This window comes from Sus scrofa, chromosome 3 (genome assembly GCF_054392235.1).
Source record: "Sus scrofa isolate SSC_HxYL_T2T_F1_AM1 chromosome 3, Sscrofa_HxYL_maternal_Yorkshire_Landrace_v2.0, whole genome shotgun sequence".
NCBI classification, from domain to species: domain Eukaryota; kingdom Metazoa; phylum Chordata; class Mammalia; order Artiodactyla; family Suidae; genus Sus; species Sus scrofa.
The window spans coordinates 15951646-15978434 of NC_139385.1; the positions used below are offsets into that span (position 1 = coordinate 15951646).

The 26789-nt window shown below is 44.7% G+C and overlaps 1 protein-coding gene across 5 annotated transcripts in view; it reads right to left on the reverse strand.

The window, feature by feature from the left end:
* TYW1 (tRNA-yW synthesizing protein 1 homolog (S. cerevisiae)) overlaps positions 1-26789 on the reverse strand; it is a 254780-nt gene that overhangs the window by 177015 nt on the left and 50976 nt on the right. For 4 of the 5 annotated variants that reach the window (XR_014840300.1, XR_014840299.1, XR_014840298.1 and 1 more), the window contains exons 11-12: positions 23064-23173; positions 5006-5183 (exon numbers count right to left, since the gene is read on the reverse strand). Coding sequence is in view for 1 of the 5 variants with exons in the window: in XM_003481010.5 (XP_003481058.2) it covers positions 5006-5183; positions 23064-23173 (288 nt within the window). In the remaining 4 variants the exon portion in view is untranslated. Of the gene's footprint in view, positions 1-5005; positions 5184-14576; positions 14822-20855; positions 23174-26789 lie in introns of those variants that run through there. The other variant, XR_014840301.1, reaches the window with a different exon arrangement.

Consider the following 26789-nt stretch of genomic DNA (forward strand, 5'->3'; position numbering starts at 1 on the left):
AACAACAAAAAGACAAAAAGACAAAAAGACAAAAAAAAAAACAGCTAGGAGTGAAGTGTTCTGGTGTTGTGAAAACAGAGCTTCATACTTGGCTCTTGACAATTTTTGCTAGATGTCTTTTTTTCCAAGGTCAGAAATCTCTCTTATGCAAAATCTCTGGATCTTAAATGTTGGCTTACCAAAACAAAACAAAACAAAACAAAAAAACAAAAACAAACAAACAAACAAACAAAAAAAACCAACAACAGTGCAGGACAAATAAAACCTACTCCTTATCAACTGTCAGTCTGAGGCTTCTGCTCTTAAGAAACCTCCAAGCCTTCCCGCATACCTAAAAGTGTTTAAAAGCTGAGTTCCAAAAAAGACTGAGTCCCAGTAGGTTCAAGGTTACCCTCCTTGCCAAGTACAAGATACGGTCTGCTGTGCTATACGGTAGCCTACAAACATGGCCATAATTCCTCTATGCCTGTGTCCTGTTGACCTGTAGCTTTGAAGGTCCCTTCATTGCCTCCCTGCTCGGCCATGTGACTTGCTTTGGCCAAGGACGAGTGAGCAAATGTGGCACAAGAGAGGCTTGAATGATGCCTGTGCATTGGGGTTTGTCCTTTCTGGCTGCTCTTTGAAACCCTGCCACCATGTGATCAATTTCAGGCTTGCTGAGGATAAAAGGCTACATGGAGGCCCCAGTTGTCCCAGGCAAGGCCATCATAAACCAGCCGCCCTGTGGATCCATCAACTTACTAGACACATGCACACCACTGAGACCAGCACAGTCAGCCAAGATGAAAAGACCGCCCAGCCGATCCACAGATTCATGAGCTAAATACATGGTTGCTAGTGTGAGTGACTTCGTTTTAGGGCAAGTGGTTACAGATAACTGATACAAGCTATGAGTTACCAGTTACATGCACATCAAAAATACCATTATAGGAGTTCCCGTCATGGCGCAGAGGAAGTGAATCTGACTAGGAACCATGAGGTTGCAGGTTCGATCCCTGGCCTCGCTCAGTGGGTTAAGGATCTGGCATTGCCGTGAGCTGTGGTTTAGGCCGGCAGCTTAGTTCCAAATGGGCCCCTAGCCTGGGAACCTCCACGTGCTGCAGGTGTGGCCCTGAAAAGCAAAAAAACAAAAAACAAAACAAAAAAACCCATCATAAAGGCACTTGTTTTTGTGGAACCAAGTGGGCTTTTCCTCCAGAGAAAGGCCTTTTATCGTTCAATCACCACCAGCTCTATCATTAGGTGTCTTACACATTTTTGTCGTTTTTATTAATTAGCCTGTGTGATGACAAACAAAAACATAAAGCTACCTAGCGTGTACCAGCTTTCTCACTTGCAACAGTATTGGCTTCTCTCTTCCACAAACCCTCGGGGACCACTCGCTGTGACAACTCCCTTTGGTGGGAGGACTGTCGGCAAAGAGCCATATGCTTTGGAGCTGGAGGGGAGACTAAGAGCCTCCTCAAGAAAAGTGAAGTGTCCTGAAAAGGCCCCTAGCCTGAATGTAATGCCTGCAGGTGGGTCCAGGGAAGATCAGCTGACAAAGTCAAGATTGTCTTCCAAAGATGACCAGAAGATGGGTCAGGTCCTGCAGTCATTTGGAAAAGAAATATTTCATTAACAGCAAAAAAAGTAGTCCCCACGCAATTAGCCGGAGACCATTGTTACTTCTTAGCATGTGCTGGAAGATGAAATGGTTGCAGGAAGTTCACCTAACAGCTGAGTCAAATGAACAAAGTATAGAATTAGCGCGAGAAACATTAGGGCTAATTTCCAAAATGCATGACCTCTGTGCCATAGCCTTGTTCTTCCTGAAGGAAACTAGGACGCCAGAGACAATTAGTATTTAGATTCCTCCTGATTCACAGAAATAAAACGGCATTATCTGCACCGAGAGAAGTATTTCCTTTCCGTTTTCTCTTGGACGGCGTTCACATACACGTCTTATTTAATTCTCTATCATCTCTCCTCAATCCCTGATGGCATTCACAAGAATACTGTGTATTATCAGACGATGGATCACTCTCTCTGGTCATCATTCTACATGCCACTCCTAGAAGTTCAATTCCTTTAAGCATTTCAGGAGGCTCCACAGACTCAACCAACCGTGAATCAAACATATTCAAGGATGTCTCATTGTGGCTCAGCAAGTTAAGAACCCAACTAGTGTCCATGAGGATGCAGGTTCGATCCCTGGCCTCGCTCAGTGGGTTAAGGATCTGGCATTGCTGCAAGCTGTGGTGTAGGTCATAGATGCAGCTGGGATCTGGCACTGATTTCTGTGGCTGTGGTGTAGGCTGGCACCTGGAGCTCTGATTTGACCACTTCCATATGCCACAAGTGCAGCCCTAAAAAGACAAAGGGGGGGGGTGGTTTCCAGAAAGTTCCGAAGAGCAAACCTTGAGTTTGCCACCTGCCAGCAGCGAGTTACACAGCATTTACACTGTATCAGGCATTATAAGTAATCTCGAGTTAAAGTACAGGAGAGGATTGCATGGGTTATATGTGAATACTATATAGCATTTTATAAAAGGGACTTGAGCATTTATGGATTTTGGTATTTACAGGGGGTCCTGGAACTAATTCTGCTCAGATACCAGGGACAACAGCATGTCTTAAATTTGGGACAGACTCGTTTTTTTCTATGTATGCAAGTATGCGTGTGTGTCCCCACACCACTCTATCCGATTCACCCTCATGAGCCATCCAAAAAGTCAAAGATTTTAAACATAAAACTTTAAAAATAGGAATGGTGGAGTTTCTGTCATGGCTCAGCAGAAACCAATCTGACTCGTATACATGAGGACGAGGTTTGATCCCTGGCCTCGCCCAGTGGGTTAAGGATCTGGTGCTGTGGTAAGCTGCAGTGTAGGTCACAGACACCGATGAGATCTGGCATTGCTGTGGCTATGGTGTAGGCCAGAAGCTGTAACTCTGATTCAACCCTAGCCTGGGAGCCTCCATATGCCACGGCCCTAAAAAGACAAAAAATAAATAAAAATAAAAACGAATAAAAATAGGAATGGTGGAATTCCTGTCATGGCGCAGTGGTTAACGAATCTATCTAGGAACCATGAGGTTGTAGGTTCAATCCCTGGCCTTGCTCCGTGGGTTAAGGATCGGGCGTTGCCGTGAGCTGTGGTGCAGGTTGCAGACATGGCTCGGATCCTGCATTGCTGTGGCTCTGGTGTAGGCCGGTGGCTACAGCTCCGATTCGACCCCTAGCCTGGGAAGCTCCATATGCCGCGGGAGCGGCCCAAGAAATAGCAACAACAACAAAAGACAAAAGACAAAAAGACAAAAAAAAAAAAAAAAAAAGAATGGTGACCCTATGCAAAATTTACACACTGACTTTTTACAAACTTTTAACTTCTATCTTTTTATACGACTTCAGAAAGTACTACCTTAGCTATCTTTGTGATAATATTACTGATCTCCATATTACTGCCTGGGAGCTAATAATTTTAATCAACTCTCTGTTTTCCTACGATGTTAATTTTTGGGGGTGAGGTAGGGGAGTGAAGGAGAAAAATGTAGCTGTATTGCTTTCCCAGGCAAAGGAGGCCACAGCAGGCTAATGCCCTAAAGACTGTGCCCTCCTGTGATGTTAAATTTTAAACTGACTTTGTGCATGTGTTTGCATGTAAGATCATTCTTGCTACATCTTACTGGCCGATTTTTACAAAACACACTTGAATTTTAAATTATTAAATGTCTTCCTAGGGGGGAATCTCCCCAATATTCCACCCACCGTCTGTGAGCACCTACAGTGTGCCCGCATAATACTTAGTGACATAAAGATAAAGAAGCAGGGGCCATTGGCCCAGGAACTCAAGTCTAATGAAGAAGGTACAAGTAAATGACAACTCAGGGAAAGTTAAGGGGTTTGCTGCTGTAATTTGTGCACAGTACAAGCATAACACAAAGCCCCAGGAGATGGTCGTCTCCACGCCCTCCCTCCCAGTCAGCCAGACCAACCCCGTCGTCTTACCTCCGAAACCTGCTCCTTCCTTACAAGAGCCCTAGACTGTCACAGCAGTCAACACTGCTGGAACTTTCAGAATCATCATGTATGACCTCTTCTAAGCAGGGCCCACAGAGCCAAACAAACTTATCTATCAGGCCTCAAGGCTGCCTTTTTAAGACTCTTCATTCTGTCTTGCTTTCATCCTTCTAACTCTTACCTAAACACACATAAAATCTCCCATCCAGTTTCCCGCCTCTTGGCTCACCCCCTTTACACCATGCCAACGGATGACTCTGCAGAAAGCAAGATCACTCTGCAGAAGAGCATTCCAAGTCCTCTACAATCCAATCTCACCCTCTCCAACTTGCTTTCCAGCTGCCAGAATCTTTCACACACTCTGTGGGTCAATCCACGATATTTACATAATGGTATGTAAACACCCTAACTCCATATCTTTCTTGCATAGTTCTTTTTTTTTTTTTCTTTCAATGGCCACACCCATGGCATACACCACACCCCGACCTGGGACTGAATCTGAGCTGTGGCAATGCCAGACCCTTTAACCCAGTGCACTGGGCTGGGGATCGAACCTGCTCCTCAACAGCGACCCAAGCCACTGCAGTCGGGAGTCTTAAGCCATTGCGCCACAGCGGGAACTCCTCAGACAGTTCTTATTAAAAATCAACAGTTTCCTATCTCCCCAAGTACCAATCCTAGCCATGGTTTAAGACCCCAATGTAACGATGTCTTCTCTGAGATGTTTTGTTCTGCTTCTCCTATCTTAAAAAAAAAAAAAAAGGCTTCTCTTTTGAATTCCTCCAGCAATTTATTTGTGCCTCTGTTTTTGAAAAACTAGTGTTATCTTTCCCAACAGAAGAGATTTTTAAGAGCAGGACCATCACTGCCCCCCCAAGGCCAACATCTGTGTGTAGCTGGGAATCAATAAATCCTTTTTTGAATTTATTAACGCCTGTTAGTTTGACTTTTCAGTCAAACACAGATTTAAGCAGCAGCACCGTAACAAGCTGGACCGCTCACCTGATTTCCGCAGGGAACTGTGCGTTTGTGACCAGGAAGCTGGAGATTTTACACTCGTGCAGCAGCTTCACAAACCTGTTGATTTCTGGGTACATGATGGGTTCTCCCACAAGGGACAAGGCGCAGTGTTTGACTGTCATTCCTTCCTCAAAGCGTTCTTCCTTGACACCTGGTACTCCTGCAGAATTCGGCAAAAAGGAGCAAGTCAAAAAGGCACACATAGAAGGCATCGCTTTTATCTTTCTTAATTACAATTTTTTTTTCTTTTTTGGTCTTTTTGCCTTTTCTAGGGCCGCTCCTGCGGCATATGGAGGTTCCCAGGCTAGGGATCTAATCGGAGCTGTAGCCGCCGGCCTACGCCAGAGCCACAGCAACTCGGGATCTGAGCCGAGTCTGCAACTTACACCACAGCTCACAGCAACGCTGGATCGTTAACCCACTGAGCAAGGCCTGGGATCGAACCCACAACCTCATGGTTCCTAGTCAGATTTGTTAACCACTGAGCCACGACGGGAACTCCCCTTAATTACAATGTTTAAAATTTTTCTTAATGGCTCCTTGATACTAGAGGGCAAAGTCATTTTTGATACCAGCCAAACAATATAAAACAGCGGCAGAGGTGGGGCAGTGGGGGAGACCCAAAATTATTAAATCAGAGGGGAAGAAAAACCCCTAGATTAAATCAGCAGTCTCATCAGTGGTTTTAGTACTAATTAAACTACATCAATACAAGCAGGCAAAACTAACTTTGTTATTAGCTAATTACTTGGAACATGGAACGTATTACTTTCCATAAGTTGCTTAGCTCTGCATTCTTTCACGCTGGCTGAAGAAAATGAACTCAGTACAGCTACATAGGAAAAGCCTCTTCTATACCAATCATTGCCCCCTCATGCCTCAGGTATTTTGAATTGATAAACTGAACGTAGCTCTGGTCCAGAAGAACAGAGGAGAGAAAAAGGAGAAAACTACAAGGGAGCTCCCTGGTGGTCTGGCGGTTAGGACTCGGCGTTTCACTGCTGCAGCCTTGGTTGGGGACCTGAGATGGCATACCAATCTGCTGCACACAGCACCCCCTCCCCACCCCACCCTCCAAAAAAGAAACCTGTGGTTCTCGCCCTTGGCTTCATATTGGAATCACCTGGAGGGTATCGACTACTGCTGGCAAGTCTACCGCCAAAGACTGACTTTAACTGGAGTGGGTGCAAGCCGGGGTCCTGGGAGCTTTAAAAGTTCCTCAGGTGATTCTAAGGTGCAGCCAGGGTCAAATCCCACTGCCTGAACCAGGCGTCCCCAAGCTTGTAGGTACACAGGAACCGCCCCGGGAATCTTCAAAGTTCCGAGCTCCAGGCCCCAGCACGCGCCAAGGAAATCACCATCTCTGGGGAACTGGCATAAGAGCATCAGGTTCTGAAGCTCACCAGGCGCTTCCGATATGCAGACAAGTCTGGGAAACTATGGGCACACACCACTGGCTCTCCACCCTAGTGATGCTGGAATTTCTGAAGATCTTTAAAAAAAAACCCAGGGTCCAGGCAGCATCCCAAGCCAATTAAACTGCAATCTCTGGGGATGAAACTGAGAACGCATATTTTGGGTCTTTTTTTTTTTTTTTTTTTTTTTTTTTGGTCTTTTTAGAGCCTCATCCAAGGCATATGGTGGTTGCCAGGCTAGGGGTTGAATCGAAGCTGCAGTTGCCGGACTGCACCACAGCCACAGCAACTTGGGATCTAAGCCGAATCTGCGACCCACATCACAGCTTATGGCAATGCCAGATCCTTAACCCACTGAGCAAGGCCAGGGATCAAACCCATATCCTCATGGATACTGGTCGGGTTCGTTAACCACTGAGCCACAATGGGAACTCCCAAAACACCCCTATTTTTGAACCGCTCCCCAAGTGACTCGAGTGTCGGCGGGGGTCGAGAAGCACCGCTCTTGCCTCGAGGCTGAAAGCACGCGTGAAAGCCCCTCAATCTAACACAGAGCTGGAAAGACCTGGAAAGAGCGTGAAAACGCAAATAAAAATGTATCTCCTTTTGCTGTATATATTTCCATCCATCATCTTCAGGTTCTTTTTGAAAACTATATTCTCCCTAAAGGATCCGGATTCTTCACATGACCTCTCAGTCATGTAACGGCCATCTCTGAAATGTCATTTACTTAACTACAAGCAGGACTTAGCTCAAAGGATGCTTGTGAGAATTAAATGAAGTAATGGAAATGAGAAATGGGAATTAAAGGAGAGAATGGGACTAAGAGATGGAAAAGCTTTAGGAGAGCGCCAGGCGCGCACACCCTAAGAGCACCCATCAAGGATTTGTTTTTATCATCACCTTTATCCTGGTTTCCCAAACTGCTTCAATCCCAGTCACCATCACCCCCGGAACAACAACAACAACAAATCTGGCGAAAATGAAGCTAGTTTTCACTGCTGGCTTGTGCCTTTGTTTCCAGGAGGTTGACTTCATTTCACACATACACGAGCACCATCTACTTGGAAATAAGCAGGTTGCAAGAATACCCAAGATATCAAATCAACAAAATTCAGGCTAAAATCTGGACAATCGAAAAGTGGCAGGTTTTATCTCTTCTCTAACTGCAATTCTAAGAATGTATTTCATGTCAGTATTTGGGGATGAATCATTTTTTAAGGTATTGAAACCTAAGCTCTTCACTCAAGTGAATCGAGGTTTTAAATAAAACTTGATCCTGAACTCACTCTGTGTTGCCAAGACAACTCAGCATTAAGTATAATATTTCCTTTTGTTTAAAAAAAAAAAGGCATTCATTTTAATTTCCCTATGAAAAGATGGGTAAAAGGGCAGATTTAATCTGAACTGCAAAATTAACCCAAAGCTCAGGAAGCAGAATAACTGAGCACTGGCTAGGCCCTAACCACTGGAAGTCAGATGCACCAGGTCCCAAGTCCGGCTCTACCACAGGCTGGTGTGTGTCCTGGGTCAAGCCAATTACCCTCTCTACTCCTATTCCTTGGCCTCTATGGTGGGGACTTCACACACACTTGCACACAGTTCTAAGAATGCAATTAAACAAGCCCCATGAAATAACTAGTCTGGTGCCAGGCTCAGCACAAAAGCAATCCAAAACTGTTAGCTGCAAATATTTTTTATTAAAATAATTATTTCATGAACTGAAATAGAAATTCAATAAAGTAATTTTTAAATAAAATGATAATTCCATTCAGTTCAACATGCAATGGCCCCCTGAGCAACAAAGGTGGGAACTTTATACGTGGAGATACACACACACACACACACACACACACACACACACACACACATATGAAGTTTTTGGAGATTTGTGACAATTTGAAAAAGCTCACAGATGTACCCCAGGGCCTAGAAATATCCTAAATTAAGAAAAAGTTAGGTTTGTTGAGAATGCATAAAATAAATGTAGATACCAGTCTCATCATTTACTACCATAAAATATACATATCAAAACTTCACTGATGGACCATACACGACACCATTCGCAGTCGAGGAAAAAACGTAAACAAATGTAAAGAGACAGTATTACATCATAACTGCATAAAGTAGTACCTATTGCATCATTTCATAGCCACCTCCTGTTGCTACTGAGCACAAGTGTTGCAAGTATTGCCGCGTGAGGCTCATCACCTCCACATGAGCGGTTCGTCTCTCCAGTAAATTGAGAATTGCCGTAAAGAGCAAACTCTCGTGGTTCTTGTAGTTTTCACTGGGGTTAGTGCAACACCATGACCCTTGAATAACACCACAGGACCCATACAACATGCGGCTAGTGATGCTGGAAGGGCTTACAAGCAGCAGAGAAAAAAGTCAGGACATGACGAGAGAAAGGTGAACGCTTTATATGCACCGTAAATTGAGGTCTGCAGCGGCAGGTGCCGGCCACTTCAAGAGAAATGAATCCAGCATGAGGGCCATTGCAAAAAAAGAAAAAAGGAATTCATGAAGCCGTCGAGGCAGCTCCGCCAGCAGACATGGAAACCCTTTTTGTGAAATGTCTTTTTATCTCATACCGAAAATGCAGCTTTTATGTGAGTACGAGACTGCTACAGAAAGGCATCACCTATAGGCGAATGTGATTCAAAAAGCCAATAAAGCAAAAAGAAGGTGGAGGATCTAAAGCTGGAGAATGTGTGCCAGCAAAAGATGGTTTGATGATTTTAGAGAGAGGTTTGGTTTTAACATGTCAAGATAACAGAAGAAACGGCGTTTGCCAACCAAGAGGCAGCAAAGGAATTCCCAGCAAAGAAAACCACAACGGAGAAAGGACAACTGCCTGATCAGGTTTTTAATGTCATTGAAAGTGTCCTAGTCTAGGGCAGGGAGGGGGGGGAAGCTGCAAAGGATATTTATGAGTAAGGAAGAGAAGCCAGCACTAGGATTTAAAGCAGGAATGGAAAGGCTAACTTTACCGTTCTGGACAGAAGCCTGTCCCTTCCTGTATGATCAGGAGCACCCTTCACTATAAAGCCACTGACCCCTGTGCCTGGAAGAGAAACGAGAAGCACCAGCTGCCGATCTTTCGGTTGTCCAAGAAGGCCTGGACAATGAGAATATTTTTCTAGACTGGGTCCATCAATGCTTTGTCCCTGATGTCAGGAAGCACCTTGCTGGTGAGGGGCTGTCTTTTAAAGTTCTGTGATACTGGACCATGCCCTGGCCATCCAGACCTCAGGAGTTCTACCTGCCCCCAAGCACAATGTCTCTAGTCAAGCCTTGAGGTCAGGGAGTCAGAAGGACAGATATGCATGGTACTCTACGGTCAGGACGGTCAGATCCCTGACAGAACATTACAAAAGCGTGGAAGGATCACACCACTGCAGATGCCATCATTGGCAGAGAAAAACGCATGAAAACTATCAAGCCACAAACCATAAATTCCTGCTGCAGAGAACTGTGTCCAGTTGTTGGGCAGGACTTCCCAGGATTTATGAAAGAGCCCATCACAGAAAGCAAGAAAGAGACATTGGATATGGTTTTAAGAAGGGGGTGGGGGTGGGGACGGGGAAGGAGGGCTTCCAGATGTGGATCTTGGAGAAATTCAAGAGCTAACAGACACCGCACTGGAGGAAGGAACAGAAGATGACTTGACGGAGACGAGTGCTTCCACCCCAGGGCCAAGATGATGAGGAAGAAGACAGAGAGGCAGCAGGGCCAGAGAACAAATGGACCCCAGACCAGGCGGCAGAAGGGTTCTGGTTATGCAAGACTGCTGTGGCCTTCTTTTACGACAGGGACCCTTTCTTAGATAAGGGCACGGAGACGAAAGCAGATGGTGGAAGAAGGCGTGGCGTCGTACAGCAATACTTAAAGAGAAATGAACAGGCAACAACATCAGGCAGAAGTGAGGCTGTATTTACAGAACGCCCGAGAATGCCTGCCTCTTCTACCAGCCTCTCCCAGCTCTGCCACCCCTGAGACCACAAGACCAACCCCTCCCCTCCCCCTCCTCCTGCTCAGCGTGAAGATGAGGATCCACTTCCATCTACTGCACAGTAAATACGCACCACGCCGTACAATGAACACACGAATCTGTTTGTGTACGTGTGTGTGTTCATGTGAAAATCTAATAACCGTACAGCAAGACCTCTGTGAGACGTTTCCGTGTCACCATCACCTAAGCATTCATTATACATCGTGGGCAACCGTATTCAAAGGGACAGCATATCCTTTCACGGGCATAAAGTGAGTGATAGTAAACGTAAAATTAACAGCGTGTTAGTTTTCTTACTGTTTTATAACTTTGCTTTCGAAGAATCACACTACTTTACAAGATGCCTCTCTCTCTCCTGATGAAACTGCCTATCATCACAGGCAGGTAGTTTTTTTTTTTTTAAATATAACAACGTTTCCAGTGCTGTATTATAAATAGGACCATAACATTATACGCCATAAGAAGTGTATTACAATTCATGTTAGTTAGGAGCTGGGTTACTGTGACGCAGTGCTGTTATCAGTTACACTAGGCTACCATCAAGTAATCATATTGCTGCTTCTTCACTATCAAGGTATGAATCCTTATTCCTGTAAATCAATATGAATTTCTTTTTCACATTATCTTTTCATTTTTGATGTCTAGTGTTAGAAACATATATAACAACTACCGTGTTTTATAAGACAATACTGATGTAGGTACTGACAGATGATTAGTCTTAGAATTAGATGGGAGTCCCCAGAGCGGCTCAGTGGTTAACAAACCCAACTAGTATCCATGAGGACGCGGGTTTGATCCCTGGCCTTGCTCAGTGGGTAAAAGATCCAGCGTTGCCGTGAGCTGTGGTGTAGGTCGCAGACGTGGCTTGGATCCCGCATTGCTGTGGCTGTGGCTGTGGCTGGCAGCTATAGCTCCGATTCGACCCCTAGTCTGGGAGCCTCCATGTGCCATGGGTGTGGCCCCCCCAAAAAAAAGAAAGAAAGAAAAAGAGAAAAACCCATGCCTTGTGAAGTTTATGTTCTTGCATGTGAGACAGAATAAACACTAAACATAATAAATGAGTAAATTCTATAGCAGAGCAGTCCAATAAATTTTTCTATTTAGATATACTTGACGATACAATTATATTAGTTTCAGGTGCCCAACACAATGATTCATTATTTGTATATATGGTGAGATGACCACCATGAGAAGTCTAATTAACATCCGTCACCACCCATAGTTATACATTTTTTTCCTTGTAAGAAGGTTTAAGATGGATCCCCTTAGCAACTTTCAAATACGCAACACAATATTATTAACTAGAGTCACCATGCTGTACCGTACGTCCCAGGACTGATGGATTTTAAAAGGAGAAGTCTGTATCTTTTGACACCCTTCTGCCCATCTTGCCTACCCCTCATAACAAAATTTCCTGAGATGATGGAAATGCTCTCTGTCTGCCCTAATACAGTAGTCGCCAGCCACATGTGACTCTTGAGCACTTGAAATGCAGCTCGTGTGACTGAGGGACTGAATTTGTGGACTTAATTTTCATTAATTAAAATGGAGGAGTTCCCGGCGTGGCTCAGTGGCTAAGGCGACTCTGACTAGCATCCATGAGGATGCAGGTTTGCCCCCTGGCCTTGCTCAGTGGGTTAAGGATCTGGCATTGCTGTGAGCTGTAGTGTAGCGCACAGATGTGGCTCAGATCCCGCATTGCTGTAGCTGTGGTGTAGACGGGCAGCTACAGCTCCGATTGGACCCCTAGCCTGGGAACCTCCATATGCTCTGGTTGTGGCCCTAAAAAGCAAAAATAAAAAAGGGTAAAGGGCTCCATGGGGCTGGCAAGTACCATGCAGGAATCCTTCTCTTTAGTATATGAGAAGGTGATAAGCATGTGGAAAGAAAAGGTAGAACAGGGTAGAGAGAAAAAGAGGCTCCCGCCCTGTGACTGAGTGTGGTCAGGATAAGCTCACTGGACAGGTAAGATCTGACTTGAAGGAGATGAGGGACGGGGCTGAGGCTAGAGAGGGAAAGAGCAGTCCAGGCAGGAGACTCCAGAGCAAAGGCCCTAAGGTGGGAGCATGTCCAAGGAATCTGAGTGGCCTTGGCAGGGTTTTGAGAGGGGTAGCCTCATCTAATTTTTTTGCCTTTTGTCTTTTTAGGCCGCACCCATGGCATATGGAGGTTCCCAGGCTAAGGGTCAAATCAGAGCTGTAGCTGCCAGTCTACACCACAGCCACAGCAACATCAGATCTGAACCGCGTCTGCGACCTACACCACAGCTCACGGCAACGCTGGAGATCCCCAACCCACTGGGTGGGGCCCGGGACTGAACCCTCATCCTCATGGACACCCACCGGGTTCGTTCACCACTGAGCCACGATGGGAACTCTCTAATTTTCATTTTCAATGGACCAGGTTGGGTGCTACGTTGAGAACGGAGGGGCGAGCGGAGAGGCTAATCTGCCACACAGCTATTCCATAACCCTAGCAACAAAGGATGGCGGCTTGGACCAAGGTGGTGGCAGCTGGGGTGGAATGAAGGGCTCATTGGCTGGATCGATCTTGACAGTATAGTCCAAGGCTCTATTCTGAAGGTATATTTGGAGGATTTTCTCGTGGATTGGCTATAAATTATGCGAGAAGAGAGGTGGCAATGATTTCTACAAAGGTTCTGACCTAACCAACAGAGTCACCAACAGGTGAGTCAAAGACAGCCTTAGGGGGACGCAGGGGGGGTTGCAGGTTTTGAGGGAGTAGAGGGATGGAAGTAGACATCATGTGTTGGATTTTCGACGTCAAGTTCAACATGTCTGTTGGCTGAATGTGTGGCCATCATTCAAGTTTGGATTCTGGGAGCAAGGCCTGGGCGGGAATAAACATTTTGTGAAATGGATGGTATTTCCAGCCAGGGCCAAGGCAGATTTACCAAGGCAGCAGGGTAGCTGGAGCAGAGAACCCAAGACTGAGGAAAGGGGACGGGGGAGGGAGGGGAGCAAAGGAAACTATCGGGGAGCAGCCAGAGAAGGAGAAGGGAAGCTTAAAAGCAAAAAGATGAACAGCCATCTTCTCTTAGAATTACAACTACGAATATCAGACCTGCTAATGTAGACAACTATACAAACAAACACACACCAAGAGGAAAGAAAGCCCTGTGGGTCAACCTTTTAAAAGAAAAATTCCGGAATTTTTTTTTTTAATTATCCTAATTTTTTCAAAAGAAAGGCACTGAGAATATGGAAAACCCTGGGGGTTTTCTCCTTGGAAAGAACATTTCAATTTCACACGCACTGTCAGAGGCGTGTCAAGGGCTCCTCCCCAAAACAAGGCCCTCAGGGAATCAAGCTCACGCTTTCCTTTGCTGTCCTCAGAGAAGCATGTCAGGAAATAAGACATCCGCCAAATTTCGGATGGAAGGCAGTCGTGGAGCAGCAGGGCAGCCCGGGGATCAGCAGAGCTACACTTCAGCAGCCAAGCTACGGGGACAGTTTCCTGTAGGTGCGTCTGTCTGCCTCTCATACACACACACACAGCCTGTGCACTTGGCGTTTCTCTAAACCTTCTCCGTTTCACAAGTAAACTCCGCTTTTGTTTTTTTTCTTGTTTTGCTTTGGGTTTTTTTCCCTTAGGCACGTTTTGTGACATTCCTCTTAACCTGAACAGCTTCCTGATCCCGGACAACCATGAGTCCTCATACTACCCAGGAGGCATACCTGATGGCACTGAGAGATGCCGAAGCAGAAACTGGAGAATCCAGAATTTTTACCATAATGTCACGGCAACAAGCTGAATGACCCTGACGATAAAAATGACACAGGGTTCAACCTAGAGTTTGCCCATTTGTTTTCTGGGGGGAGGGCAGGGGAACTGGTTAATAACGGATCTTTGTTTGGAATACTTGGTCCTTTTTTTCTTTTTTTTTTTTTACTGAATCATTGAACAATATGAGTGAATACTCCTATCTCTAAAGACTGGACCAATCAGAAATAGAACATTTTCTTCTTTCTTCTCTGTAACAAGGCAGGTCCTGGTCAAGGATCTTCCGAATTACCCATCCCAGCTGAAAGTCATATATAAGGTACATTTGATAAATTCACTTCCACCGTGAGGGGTTTTGCTTTTTGGTTTGGGTTTTTTGTTTTTTTGGTTTTTTGGGTTTTTTTTTTTTTTAATAAATAAGCTTCGGGAATTCCCATCCTGGCGCAACGGAAACAAATCCAACTAGCAACCATGAGGTTGAGGGTTCGATCCCTGGCCTTGCTCAGTGGGTTAAGGATCCGGCATTGCTGTGAGCTGTGGTATAGGTTGCAGACATGGCTCAGATCTGGCGTGGCTGTGGCTGTGGTGTAGGCCGGCAGCTACAGCTCCAACTCGACCCCTAGCCTGGGAACCTCCATATGCCGTGGGTGTGGCCCTAAAAAGACCAAAATAAATAAATAAATAAATAAGCTTCAGAAAATAATTAGCAGGCGGTGTTCTCCTCTCCGCCTCCCCCACGCTGGTTTTGGATGTGTCCTTGACCCTACCTCATCCTGAGGACCATCTGCTGGAGACCCTATACTCACATACTTAAACTCTGAATAAACGCATCTGGCCACAAACCAAGTCTTTTTGACCTTTGCACCTTCAGCACCAAGGACGTTCCTCGCAAATCCTGTTCACGCACGGGATGTCAGCTGAACTGATGGGGAAATGAGCTAAAGAAACCTGCACCCCATCCTCCGAAAACCATCTCTCCCTGCCATGGTGGCATGTAGAGGGAGACAGTGAGTATTTTGAAAAGATGCTGAGTTGCGCTGAGACGCTGACCCACTTGTAATCAATATAAAGTTAATTTTGCGTGCATACAAAGGCAAAGCTAATAAAGGTCATGGGAAGAAAGCGGGTTTAATGATCAATGAAATAACTGAAAAGACAATGATTGCCCTCGGAATTGAGAACAGAAGCACAAAAAGGAAGCATCTGAAAGATCAGAATATCTTCCAAATGTGCTCAAGGCTGACCCCTCAGCTAAAGCTGGAAATTCAGAGGCAGAAACAACAATGTCACAACAAGTCTCATCAGACGCAAAAATAAGATCATCAAATGATGGAACCGGACCCATGGGAGAAAGAGCACGTGCTCATCCTGGGGTGAGAAAGCACCCTTTAAAAACAAAGGACTCCAAGCCAGAGTGAGGGCGATTATTAAAGAGTTAAAAGAGTGACCTCTAAAGAGAGGCTTAAGTGGAGACACCCACATCATAACAAACTAAGATGGAAATGCCTTTGAAAACCGCCTGTATGGGAGTCCTGTTCCTGAGTTTCTGATCAAACCTGAAATTCGTATTCTCCCCCACATACGGTAATTATTAAATGGAGATTAAGTTACCATTCAAACCTCCCAATATCAAATTAATCTGTAAGACACCTAAACTATGGTACTAACAAGTCTATTTCAATATCACCTAATCAAATTCAAATTTTCCCCCCCCGTAGGAAAATGCGTCCTTAGTTCCAACAAAGGAAACCAGGAATATATTTTTCCTTTTGGTTTTTTATTTTGTTTTGCTTTTTTTAAGCCACAAGGGGGCAAAGAGGAATAGTATCAGAGCGCTAATATAGAAACGGAAGAAAAAGGGGAACCAGTTTCCTGAAGGGCATCTGTGAGTAATTCTACATCGGAGATTAACCACTTCTCCAGACCAATCTCTGCTAAGGAGCTCTGATTTGGGGAGGATACTCTCTTCTAGGGGCTGCAATGAAAACTAGCGTTACATTCTTCAATCTTTTTTTTTTTTTTTTAGGGCTGCACCCACAGCATACAGAAGTTCCCAGGCTAGGGGTCGAATTGGAGCTATACCTGCCAACCTACACCACAGCCACAGCAATACCAGATCAGAGCTGCATCTGCTACCTACACTATAGCTCACAGCAACAGTGGATTCCCTGACTTACTGGGCAAGGCCAGGGATCGAACCCGCATCCTCATGGATCCTAGTTGGGTCCATCAACCACTGAGCCACGGAAGGGAACTCCCATTCCTGAATATTTAGCATCAAAAGTAAGAGGAGGAGTTCCCGTCATGGCATAGTGGTTAACGAATCCAACTAGGAACCATGAGATTGCAGGTTTGATCCCTGGCCTCGCTCATTGGGTTAAGGATCCGGCGTTGCCGTGAGCTGTGTGGTGTAGGTTGCAGACACGGCTCGGATCCCACGTTGCTGTGGCTCTGGCATAGGCCAGCGGCTACATCTCCGACTCGACCCCTAGCCTGGGAACCTCCATATGCCCAGGGAGCGGCCCTAGAAAAGGCAAAAAGACAAAAATAAAAACAAAAACAAAACAAAAGTAAGATGAGTGTTAGAGCTGCACTCAGGTGAGGGACTTGGTTCAGAAGAGGCAGAGTGACTTGCACTAGCCTCACCGTCCTCACTCTGAAGCTGACCACCCAGAAAGGAGGAGGATCGCTTTTATTTACAGATCATAAAAGATGAATAAAAGATAGAACATAGGGATTTCACCGACTGCAGGAGGAATTTAGGTTCATTAAAAAAGAAAACTTGGAGTTCCTGTCGTGGCGCAGTGGTTAACGAATCCGACTAGGAACCATGAGGTTGCGGGTTTGATCCCTGGCCTCGCTCAGTGGGTTAAGGATCCGGTGTTGCTGTGAGCTGTGGTGTAGGTTGCAGACGCGGCTCGGATCCCGCGTTGCTGTGGCTCTGGCGTAGGCTGGCGGCTGCAGCTCCGATTAGACCCCTAGCCTGGGGACCTCCACATGCCGCGGGAGCGGCCCAAGAAATAGCAAAAAGACAAAAAAAAAAAAAAAAAAGAAAGAAAGAAAACTTTAGGGAATTCCCTTGTGGCAGAGCAGATTAAGGATCTGGTGTCATCCCTGTGGCAGTGTGGGTTCGATCCCCGGCCTGGCACAGTGGGTTAAGGATCTGGTGTTGCTGCAGCTACGGTACTTCCACAAGCTGCAGGCAGGCTCCCCTCCAAAGAAAAAAGAAAAGAAAAGAAAAAGACAAGAAAATTTTAGAGTATAAGCATTGATAAAGACTGAGTGAAGGTACAAGATCTCACTGCCTAGCTGAATGGCCATGGTCAACAACCATCAACCGAACTCTTAAGATTACTTTCTGCTTCGAGCCAAGAAGATGAAAAACACAACCAATACTCTGAAACTTCTATCACTTTGCCAAAGTTATAATAAAAAGAAAATAACATTTTTGTATTGCAGACCACCAGTTTTCCAGAAGAACTCTGGATTTTTACAAATGATGTATTTCATCCTTTAAAAATCAAGTTTTTTGCCTTTTTTTTCCCCCCTTTTCTAATATTATGGTTTCACAGCAAGATTTGGCATGGTTATTACAGCAATGAGACAGATTTTCACAAAAGCAATGTTTTGATTAAGCACAGCATGAAGTAAAAAAGCATTAACAAATAGTCACCAGCATCCAAAGACTGGAAAGTAAGGGAGTTCTCTTTGTGAAAATATAAGGAATGAGAGCCTCTTTATACCCACATGCCGGTCAAGCTATGGCCTACCACACCTTCAAATACACACCTGTTTTCTACTATTACTGGAAAAAAAAGACTGCTCAAGTACCCAGAAGAGAGTCGGTGAACACACATCAACCAGTTGCAATCTGAAAATCTTTCTAGGAAATTTACTGTTGATCAAATAGGTGCTTTGCTGACATGGTAACATTTTGCCAATTCATTAAGGCATTAAAAAAAAAATCCTTTGTGAGAACTGCAAGAGCAAAGTAGAGACTCATTTTTTTTCTTTTTTTTTGCAGCACTCAAGGCACACAGAAGTTCCTAGGCCCAGGATCAAACCTGTGCACAGCAGTGACCTGAACAAGAGCAGTGACAACCCTGGATCCTTAATCCGCTAGGCCATCAGGAAACTCCAAAAGCTGTTTTTAAGAATGAAATGAGTTCCCGTCGTGGCTCTGCAGAAACGAATCTGACTAGCATCCATGAGGACACAAGTTTGATCTCTGGCCTCGCTCAGTGGGTTAACGATCCAGTGTTGCCATGAGCTGTGGTGTACGTAGGTTGCAGATGCAGCTTGGATCTGGTGTTACTGTGGCTGGAGTGTAGGCCAGCAGCTACAGTTCTGATTCGACCTCTTGCCTGGGAACCTTCATATGCCACAGAGGTGGCCCTAAAAAGACAAAAAAAAACTAAAAAAAAATTTTTTAAATGAAATGAATGGCAGTTGTGGAATTCCTGGGGGTCATCCCCTCCCCCTTAGGCATTCTCACCCCTACTCAGGATTCACTTGTCCACAGACATGCTCTATTCTTGCTCCCTGCAATCCTGTGTCTGTCGTCCCCCAGCCAAGACAAGATGTATCTTAAAACTCTCGTCTCTTACACCACGGGCACCTGAAGACAAACTGTTTGAGGTGCCTACTGATTATAGCAAAAAGCACAAGGTTACTAACCAGCTACACCTTTCTGCACAGAACAAACGCTCCAACAAGCCAGGCCAACAACAAAGCCTGTGTGCTCACCGCGCTCACCCAACACATGTTATTAACGTGAAGAAAGGCGGCCTCATGATTTATTCATCACTTATTTCCATTTAAAGTGCATCTGCAAAAATGCTCCTGTCAGAAAAATTACTATCAAAACTGAGACTGTCATTCTGCATCAAGGACATCTCGGAATGGAGGAAATGAATGTCAGCTCCCCAGGGCTGCTTCCTCCCTTGCAAACCGCCTGGGACCCCAATTTATTCAGAAGGATTCCCAGATGTCCAGGAAACACACATCCCTGGTCATCATCCCATTACTTAAGGGTTCAACTGGTTCTTTAGTTACTAAACCCAAACAAACTGATTAGACTATAAAGATAAAATTAGTAGCATTTGCCTGCTTCTCATATTACTATCCGGGATGGTTAATTTTATGTGGCAACTTGGCTGGGCCACCGGGCGGGATATCCGGTCAAACATTACTCTGGATGTTCCCGGGAAGGTGTCCTTTGGATGAGATTAACATTTAGTCAGAGGACTTCAAGGAAAGCAGACTGCCCTCCAGAATGGGGATGAATCACAGCCAATCAGCTGAAGGCCTTCAAAGAACAAAGGCTCACTTCCCCTAAGCAAGAAGGAATTCTGCCAGCAGAAGGCCTTGGGATTGGAACTGCAGTTCTTTTTTTTTTTTTTCCCATCTCTTGGGGCGCTTCCGTGGCATATGGAGGTTCCCAGGCTAGGAGTCGAATCAGAGCTGTAGCCGCCAGCCTACGCCACAGCCACAGCAACGAAGGATCCAAGCCGTGTCTGCAACCTACACCACAGCTCATGACAATGCCGGATCCTTAACCCACTGAGCAAGGCCAGGGATTGAACTGGCAACCTCATGGTTCCCAGTCGGATTCATTAACCACTGAGCCACGACAGGAACTCCTAGAACTGCAGTTCCGTCTTCATCTCCAGCCTGCTGGTCTACCCCATCGGATTATTTTCATTCATCCTTTTGACTGGCCAAGTCTGCATAATTACATTATCCAATTCCTTAAGTCCGTCTCTTGCTCTATCAATCTCTCCCACTCTTTTCACACACACTCACACAGCATCCTGTTGACTATTCCTCTGGAGAACTCAGACTAATAACCATCCAAAAGAAAATAAGACTTCGCCTTGAAATTTATTTAAAAGGCAAATTTCGAATATGGTTCACTGGAAGATCAACAATCAATAATATTAACTAAATCAACAAAGAATCTAAGAAAATGTAGTAAATTCCTGATGTAGAGACCTACTGCTTTTTCACTAGAGTTTCGTTTAATTTTCCAAAAAACTGATGAGACACTGCTTTATCCAAGTTACAGAAAATCATTTGTTTAAAAAACAAAACAAAACAAAACTTGAAGAGTTCCCACCATGGCTCAGCAGAAATGAATCTGACTAGTATTCATGACGATGCAGGTTTGATCCCTGGCCTCGCTCAATGGGTTAAAGATCCAGCATTGCTGTGGCTGTAGTGGAGGCTGGCAGCTACAGCTCCAATTAGACCCCTAGCCTGGGAACCTCCATATGCCGTGGATGTGGCCCCAATAAGACAAAAAAAAGCTCGAGACTAAAAGCCAAGATGGAATATTTAAATATTTATTAGCATCTTTGCAGATGTATAGCATCAAGTCAGCACATACATACCGACATACACAAAGATGCACAGGTCAACTTTGCCTAGAAAATTCATAAAGAATAAAATAAAGGGATAGGAGTTCCCGTCGTGGCGCAGTGGTTAACGAATCCGACTAGGAACCATGAGGTTGCGGGTTTGATCCCTGCCCTTGCTCAGTGGGTTAACGATCCGGCGTTGCCGTGAGCTGTGGTGTAGGTTGCAGACGCGGCTCGGATCCCGCGTTGCTGTGGCTCTGGCGTAGGCCGGTGGCTGCAGCTCCGATTCAACCCCTAGCCTGGGAACCTCCATATGCCGCGGGAGCGGCCCAAGAAATAGCAACAATAACAACAACAACAACAACAAAGACAAAAGACAAAAAAATAAATAAATAAATAAAGGGATAATTATAGTCTATAAATTCCTATTGATCTTGAATCACTATGTGTATTACTTTTCCAATTTCTCCTAAGAACTCAGAACGGTGATACTGTTTTTTATGGTGCTAAAAAATAAGGAGCCCCTTTTGAGCACACCTGAGTGCGTCCAAATGAGGTGACACAGGGTAGAACCATAAATAGCCTCAGGATGGCTGGTCACCAGAAGGACCAAGGGTTTAGGGTTAGGATTGTCAACTACGCCCCAGGACTGGTGAGAAAGGGAAGTGGGGCTACAAATTGAGTTCTCTAAAAACTCTTAAACAAGACTTGATGAGCTCTGGATTGGTGGCTGTATCCATGCGCCAGGAGGATGGTGCACCCCCACTCCACGAGGACGGGAGCTCCTGCCCTCAGGACCTTTCCAGACCTGGCCGTATGTTCTCTCCAGCTGCAACCTCTGTGATACCCTTTCTAATAAACTGGTAAACATAAGTCAATGTTCCTCTGTGTTTTATGAGCCGCTCTAGCGAACTAACGGAATCCAAGGAGGAGGTTGCAGGAACTTCCGATTTATTACCAGTCAGTCTGGAGCATAGATAACACCCTACACTTGGGACAGGCATCTGAGGTGGGGGCAGTCTTGTAGGACTGAGCCCTTAACCTGTGAGGTCTGATGCTGTCTCCAGACAGTGTCAGGATTGAATTAAATTTGTTGGACACCCAGGCCATGTCTGCTGAGACCTGGAGAAGCTTGGTGGTGTTAGAAAAATAACATCAGGAGTTCCCATAGTGGCTCAGCAGTCATCGAACCCAACTAGCATCCATGAGGACAGAGGTTCAATCTCTGGCCTTGCTCAGTGGGTTAAGGATCCGGTGTTGCCATGAGCTGTGGCGCAGGTCACAGACTCGGCTCAGATCCCAAGTTGCTGTGGCTCTGGCGTAGGCTGGTGGCTATGGCTTTGACTGGACCCCCCTAGCCTGGGAATCTCCATATGCTGCGAGTGCAGCCCTAAAAAGACAAAAAGAAAAAAAGAAAAACACTATCAGAAGCGCTATGATCTCAAGAAGCAGTGACCTGAAAGAATACACTGCTCTGCATGAAAGGGTCACCTGATCTTCAAAATGCTAATTACCAGGGTTTACAAAGACGCTCACTTAGGATGTTCGCACCACAAGAGTAACTGTATCAAGACAACCTTGGCTGGAATTCATTTTTTGTGGCTGTTGCATCAGAAAGGAAGGCAGACGAAAGGAGGGAGAACTAACTAGAGGCAGGGGGAGGACGGAAGCACACACATTTAACAGGGAGCCAAACAAATTTCGGTGGACCCTCTGCAGCTGTCTGTCTAAAGCCGTCACTTCACCAGCGCACCACATCTACCTAGAGCAGTGGGTCTCGAAACATGGGTCCCAGTTCAACAACATCCATACCTCCCGGAAATCCGTTGGAAAGGCACATTCTTGGTCCCCACCTCAGACTTCACTGAATTATCTGCTAGGGAAGACGACCAGGAATCTCTACTTGAACAAGGGATTTGGAGGAGGCACCCTACGGCTTGAGAACCAGCAATCTCCAGTAAAGTCGCATACCTTTAACTGTGATGCAGAACTCAATCAGGAAATTCTAAAAACTGAGAGGCAGAATTCTGCACATCACTGTGGATTATGGGGAGGAAACTCCATTCACACTAACCCTCCTTCTTTATAAGGCATCTGTACGAAAATGCTTTCCCATCACTCTCTAACAGATAGATATTACTTAAGACTTTTCCAATGATCTAGAATTTTCAGTCCCTTTTAAGGCTGCTCTGTGCCCACCAAGATGGAACAATAGCAAAGGTTTTGGGGGAAAGATGGTGATACATTCCCAGGCGAAACTTAACAGCCGGAGTGCGCCGTATTACAGTAGCTATGCTTTGAACTAAATTTTTTAGTTCTTCCCCCGTAGGGGACATAATGTTATCAGTAAAAACTAAAAAGGCCAAAATGGACATAATATTTCTACAAAGTTTTCACTTCCCTCAATGAGAGGTTGCCAGCAGGGACAAAATCCTGCCAAAGAGGCAATTCCTCTGCCGATTTAATTCAGGCTATTAGCAATTCCTTTGTAGAGGGAACATAAGTACCTTTAAACTGCTTGATCATGTTCTGATGGTTTTCGATGGCTTCCTTTAAGATGATATCAGGCTGGTCCATCTTCCACCGCCATTCAGTACCCACTGGATTGGTGTGGTGCCTTAAAAAAAAAAGAGGCCAAAGTTCTAAAGGTCCCCCTGCATTAAGATTTCAGCTTGTCTCTTCCGATGAAGAAATCCATATAATTACAAAATCAGAGTTGGTTGCCTCATAAAAGCTTAGCTATTTACAGCTGTATTTTACTAATTTTCCGTCCTGACACCAAGCAGAGAAGGGTAGGTGGAGAAGAGAAGGGCCTGGTTAAGAATGAGACTCAATCAGGGCCCCCCCCCCCTCCCAGCCACACACCACGAGGCTAACAAGCAACCAGTAACGACCACCAGCTGAATATTATTGCAAGACCCTACCTAGAGGCAGTGCAGGAGGAATCAGACACAGAGGAAAACACTTCTATAAAGGACACCAGAAAGGAAAAGTGTGCCAGTTTCCAGACCCACAAAAACATTTACCTCAGTTTCTAATATTTGAAAAAAGATTTCTGACTTTAAACAGAAAAATGAGTCATACCAAAAAGCAAGCCAACAACAACACGTTTCCAGTAGACAAAGCAATCAACAGAACCAAACTCTTTTGACACAAGTGTTGAAACTATCTGACAGGAAATATTTTTAAAACGATGCTTTGATATGTTAAAAGCCCTGACAGAAAAGGGTGAACAACATGCAAGACCAGGTGGGTAAATTCAGCACCAACATGAAAATTAAACACAATCAAATAGGAAAAATAAATCTGAAAAAAAAAAAGGCCTTCAACAGATCAATGGTTCACTATAAATTCCTGAGGAAAAAAATGAAAAAAATTCAGAGAGGCCAATCTAAATAAACCAACTGACAGAGTTCCTGTTGTTGCTCAGTGGTTAGTGAACCCAACTAGTATCCATGAGGATGTGGGTTTGATCCCTGGCCTTGCTCAGTGGGTTGAGGATCCGGCATTGCCGTGAGCTGTGGTGTAGGTTGCAGACGTGGCTCAGATCTGGTGTTGCTGTGGCCATGGTGAAGGCCAGCGGCTACAGCTCCGATTGGACCCCAAGCCTGGGAACTGCCACATGCCGCGGGTGCGGCCCTAAAAAAGACAAAAAGACCAAAAAATAAATAAAAAATAAATAAACCAACACACACACACAACTTTAAGTGAAGAAAAGGACAGATCATCCAAGAACTATGGGACAACATCAAAAGGTCCAAAACACACAAAATTTGAATCCCAGAACCAAAATACAAATGATTGACATCCCAGAAAGGAAACAGAGAGAACAAAGCAGAAAAAAAATGGCCAACAATTTTTCAAAGTTAACGATAAACAACCACATATCCAAGAAGCTCATAGAACAACCAAGATATTTTTTAACAGCCTAAAAATACCATATCCAAACTAATAAAAACAAAGCAAATGAGAAACTCTTTAAGTTAGAGAAAAAGGACACATTACATAAGAACAAAGATTAAAAATTACTTCTGACAACACAAATAAGCCAGATAAAACTATAATGACACCTAAAAGAATGCTTAGGAATTTCCACTATGCCACAACAGGAACTCCAACAAGCTTAAAGGAAACTTGGAGTTCCCATCGTGGCACAGTGGAAATGAATCTGACCAGGAACCATGAAGTTGCGGATTTGATCCCTGGCCTCACTCAGTGGGTTAAGGATCCAGTGTTGATGTGAGTTGTGGTGTAGGTTGAAGATGTGGCTGTGGTGTAGGCCGGCAGCTGCAGCTCCAATTCGACCCCTAGCATAGGAATCTCCATATGCCACAGACACAGTCCTAAAAAGCAAAAAAACAACAACAACAACAAAAACTTGTTAACTCAGAATTCTATACCCAGTGCAAATATCTTTCAAAAAATGAAGTAATAAATACTTCGGCAGACAAAATTTAAGAAATTTCTTTGTCAGCAAACCTACATTGCAGGATATGATAAAGGGAGTTGTTCAGGCAAAAGAAACAGATACCAGGTAGCAACTTGGATTGTAGAAAGAAATGATGAGTGCCGAAAAGGAAAACAATGAGGAAAAATTAAATTCACTTTTTTACTTTTAATAGCTCTAAAAACAACTGACAGTATAACCAAAAGAGAGTACGGATGTACTGTGTGTCTACAGCTTATATAAAAGTTAAACTTATGCCAACAGTAGCCAAAGGATAGTAAAAACAGCAAATACACTCTTGCGAAGTTCTTACTCTACACCTCTGGACCACTGTACACAAGATTTCTCAACCTCGGCACAAATGACGTTTTGGACTGAATATGCTTTGTTGTGGAGGGTTGTCCTTTATGTTATGTGATATATAAGAGCAACCCTGTCCTTTACTAGGGAGATGCCAGTAGCACCTTCCTCGGTTACAATGATCAAAAAGGTCTCTAGGGGAGTTCCCGTCGTGGCGCAGTGGTTAACGAATCCGACTAGGAACCATCAGGTTGCAGGTTCGGTCCCTGCCCTTGCTTAGTGGGTTAACGATCCAGCGTTGCCGTGAGCTGTGGTGTAGGTTGCAGACGCGGCTCGGATCCCGCGTTGCTGTGGCTCTGGCGTAGGCCGGTGGCTACAGCTCCGATTGGACCCCTAGCCTGGGAACCTCCATATGCCTCGGGAGCGGCCCAAGAAATAGCAACAGCAACAACAACAAAAAGACAAAAGACAAAAAAAAAAAAAAAAAAAAAGGTCTCTAGGAGTTCCCGTTGTGGCTTAGTGGTTAACGAATCAGACTAGGAACCATGAGGTTGCAGGTTCGATCCCTGGCCTTGCTCAGCAGGTTAAGGATCCAGCACTGCTGTGAGCTGTGGTGTAGGTTACAGACGTGGTTTGGATCCTGCGTTGCTGTGATTCTGGTGTAGCCCAGCGGCTACAGCTCTGATTCAACCCCTAGCCTGGGAACCTCCACATGCTGTGGGAGTGGCCCAAGAAAAAGGCAAAAAAGACAAAAAAAAGACAAAAAAAAAAAAAAAAAAAAGGTTTCTAGACACGGTCAAGTGTCCTAAGTTTCCACATGGGGTGAAAAAACAAATTTTGCCCCAGTTGAGAACCACTGATTTAACAGAATGTCCAAAAAGATACTTTCCAGTTTTTCACTATATCTCTGGATAACTAAAGGGAAAACATATAAAAGAAATTAAGACAGGATGACAGTATTATATCCTTTGTTTAAAGGCCTTAATTTTTATATTATATGTCAATCAAAATATGTACAGATAAAACAGTAATGGCTGGGATTTGCATCAAAATAGTGAGGACTATGGTAGGTAAATGGAGTGTGATTAGATATATGAGTAGGTACACAGAAATTCACTATACTACTCTTTCTATGTTCAAAAAACAGTAATAGGAAGTTCCTGTGTGGCACAGTGGGTTAAGGATCCTGTGTTGCCACAACTGTGGCAGAGGTTGTACCTAAGGCACGGGTTATATCCCTGGGCTAGGAACTTCCACATGCCACAGGTGCAGCAAAAAAAAAAAAAAACCAAAAAACCTCAGTAATAACAGTTAGATATGATATGTACCCCCCAATATGATAAGCTGAGAAAGTCACATTTTCCAAAAATCCAAAAATACCTAATATTCTTCAAAAGTTGTCATGGTAGTGAAAGACAAGGAAAGCCTAAAGAACTGGAGGAAACTAGAGATGTGACACCTAAATTGGATGTAGGATCCTGAACTG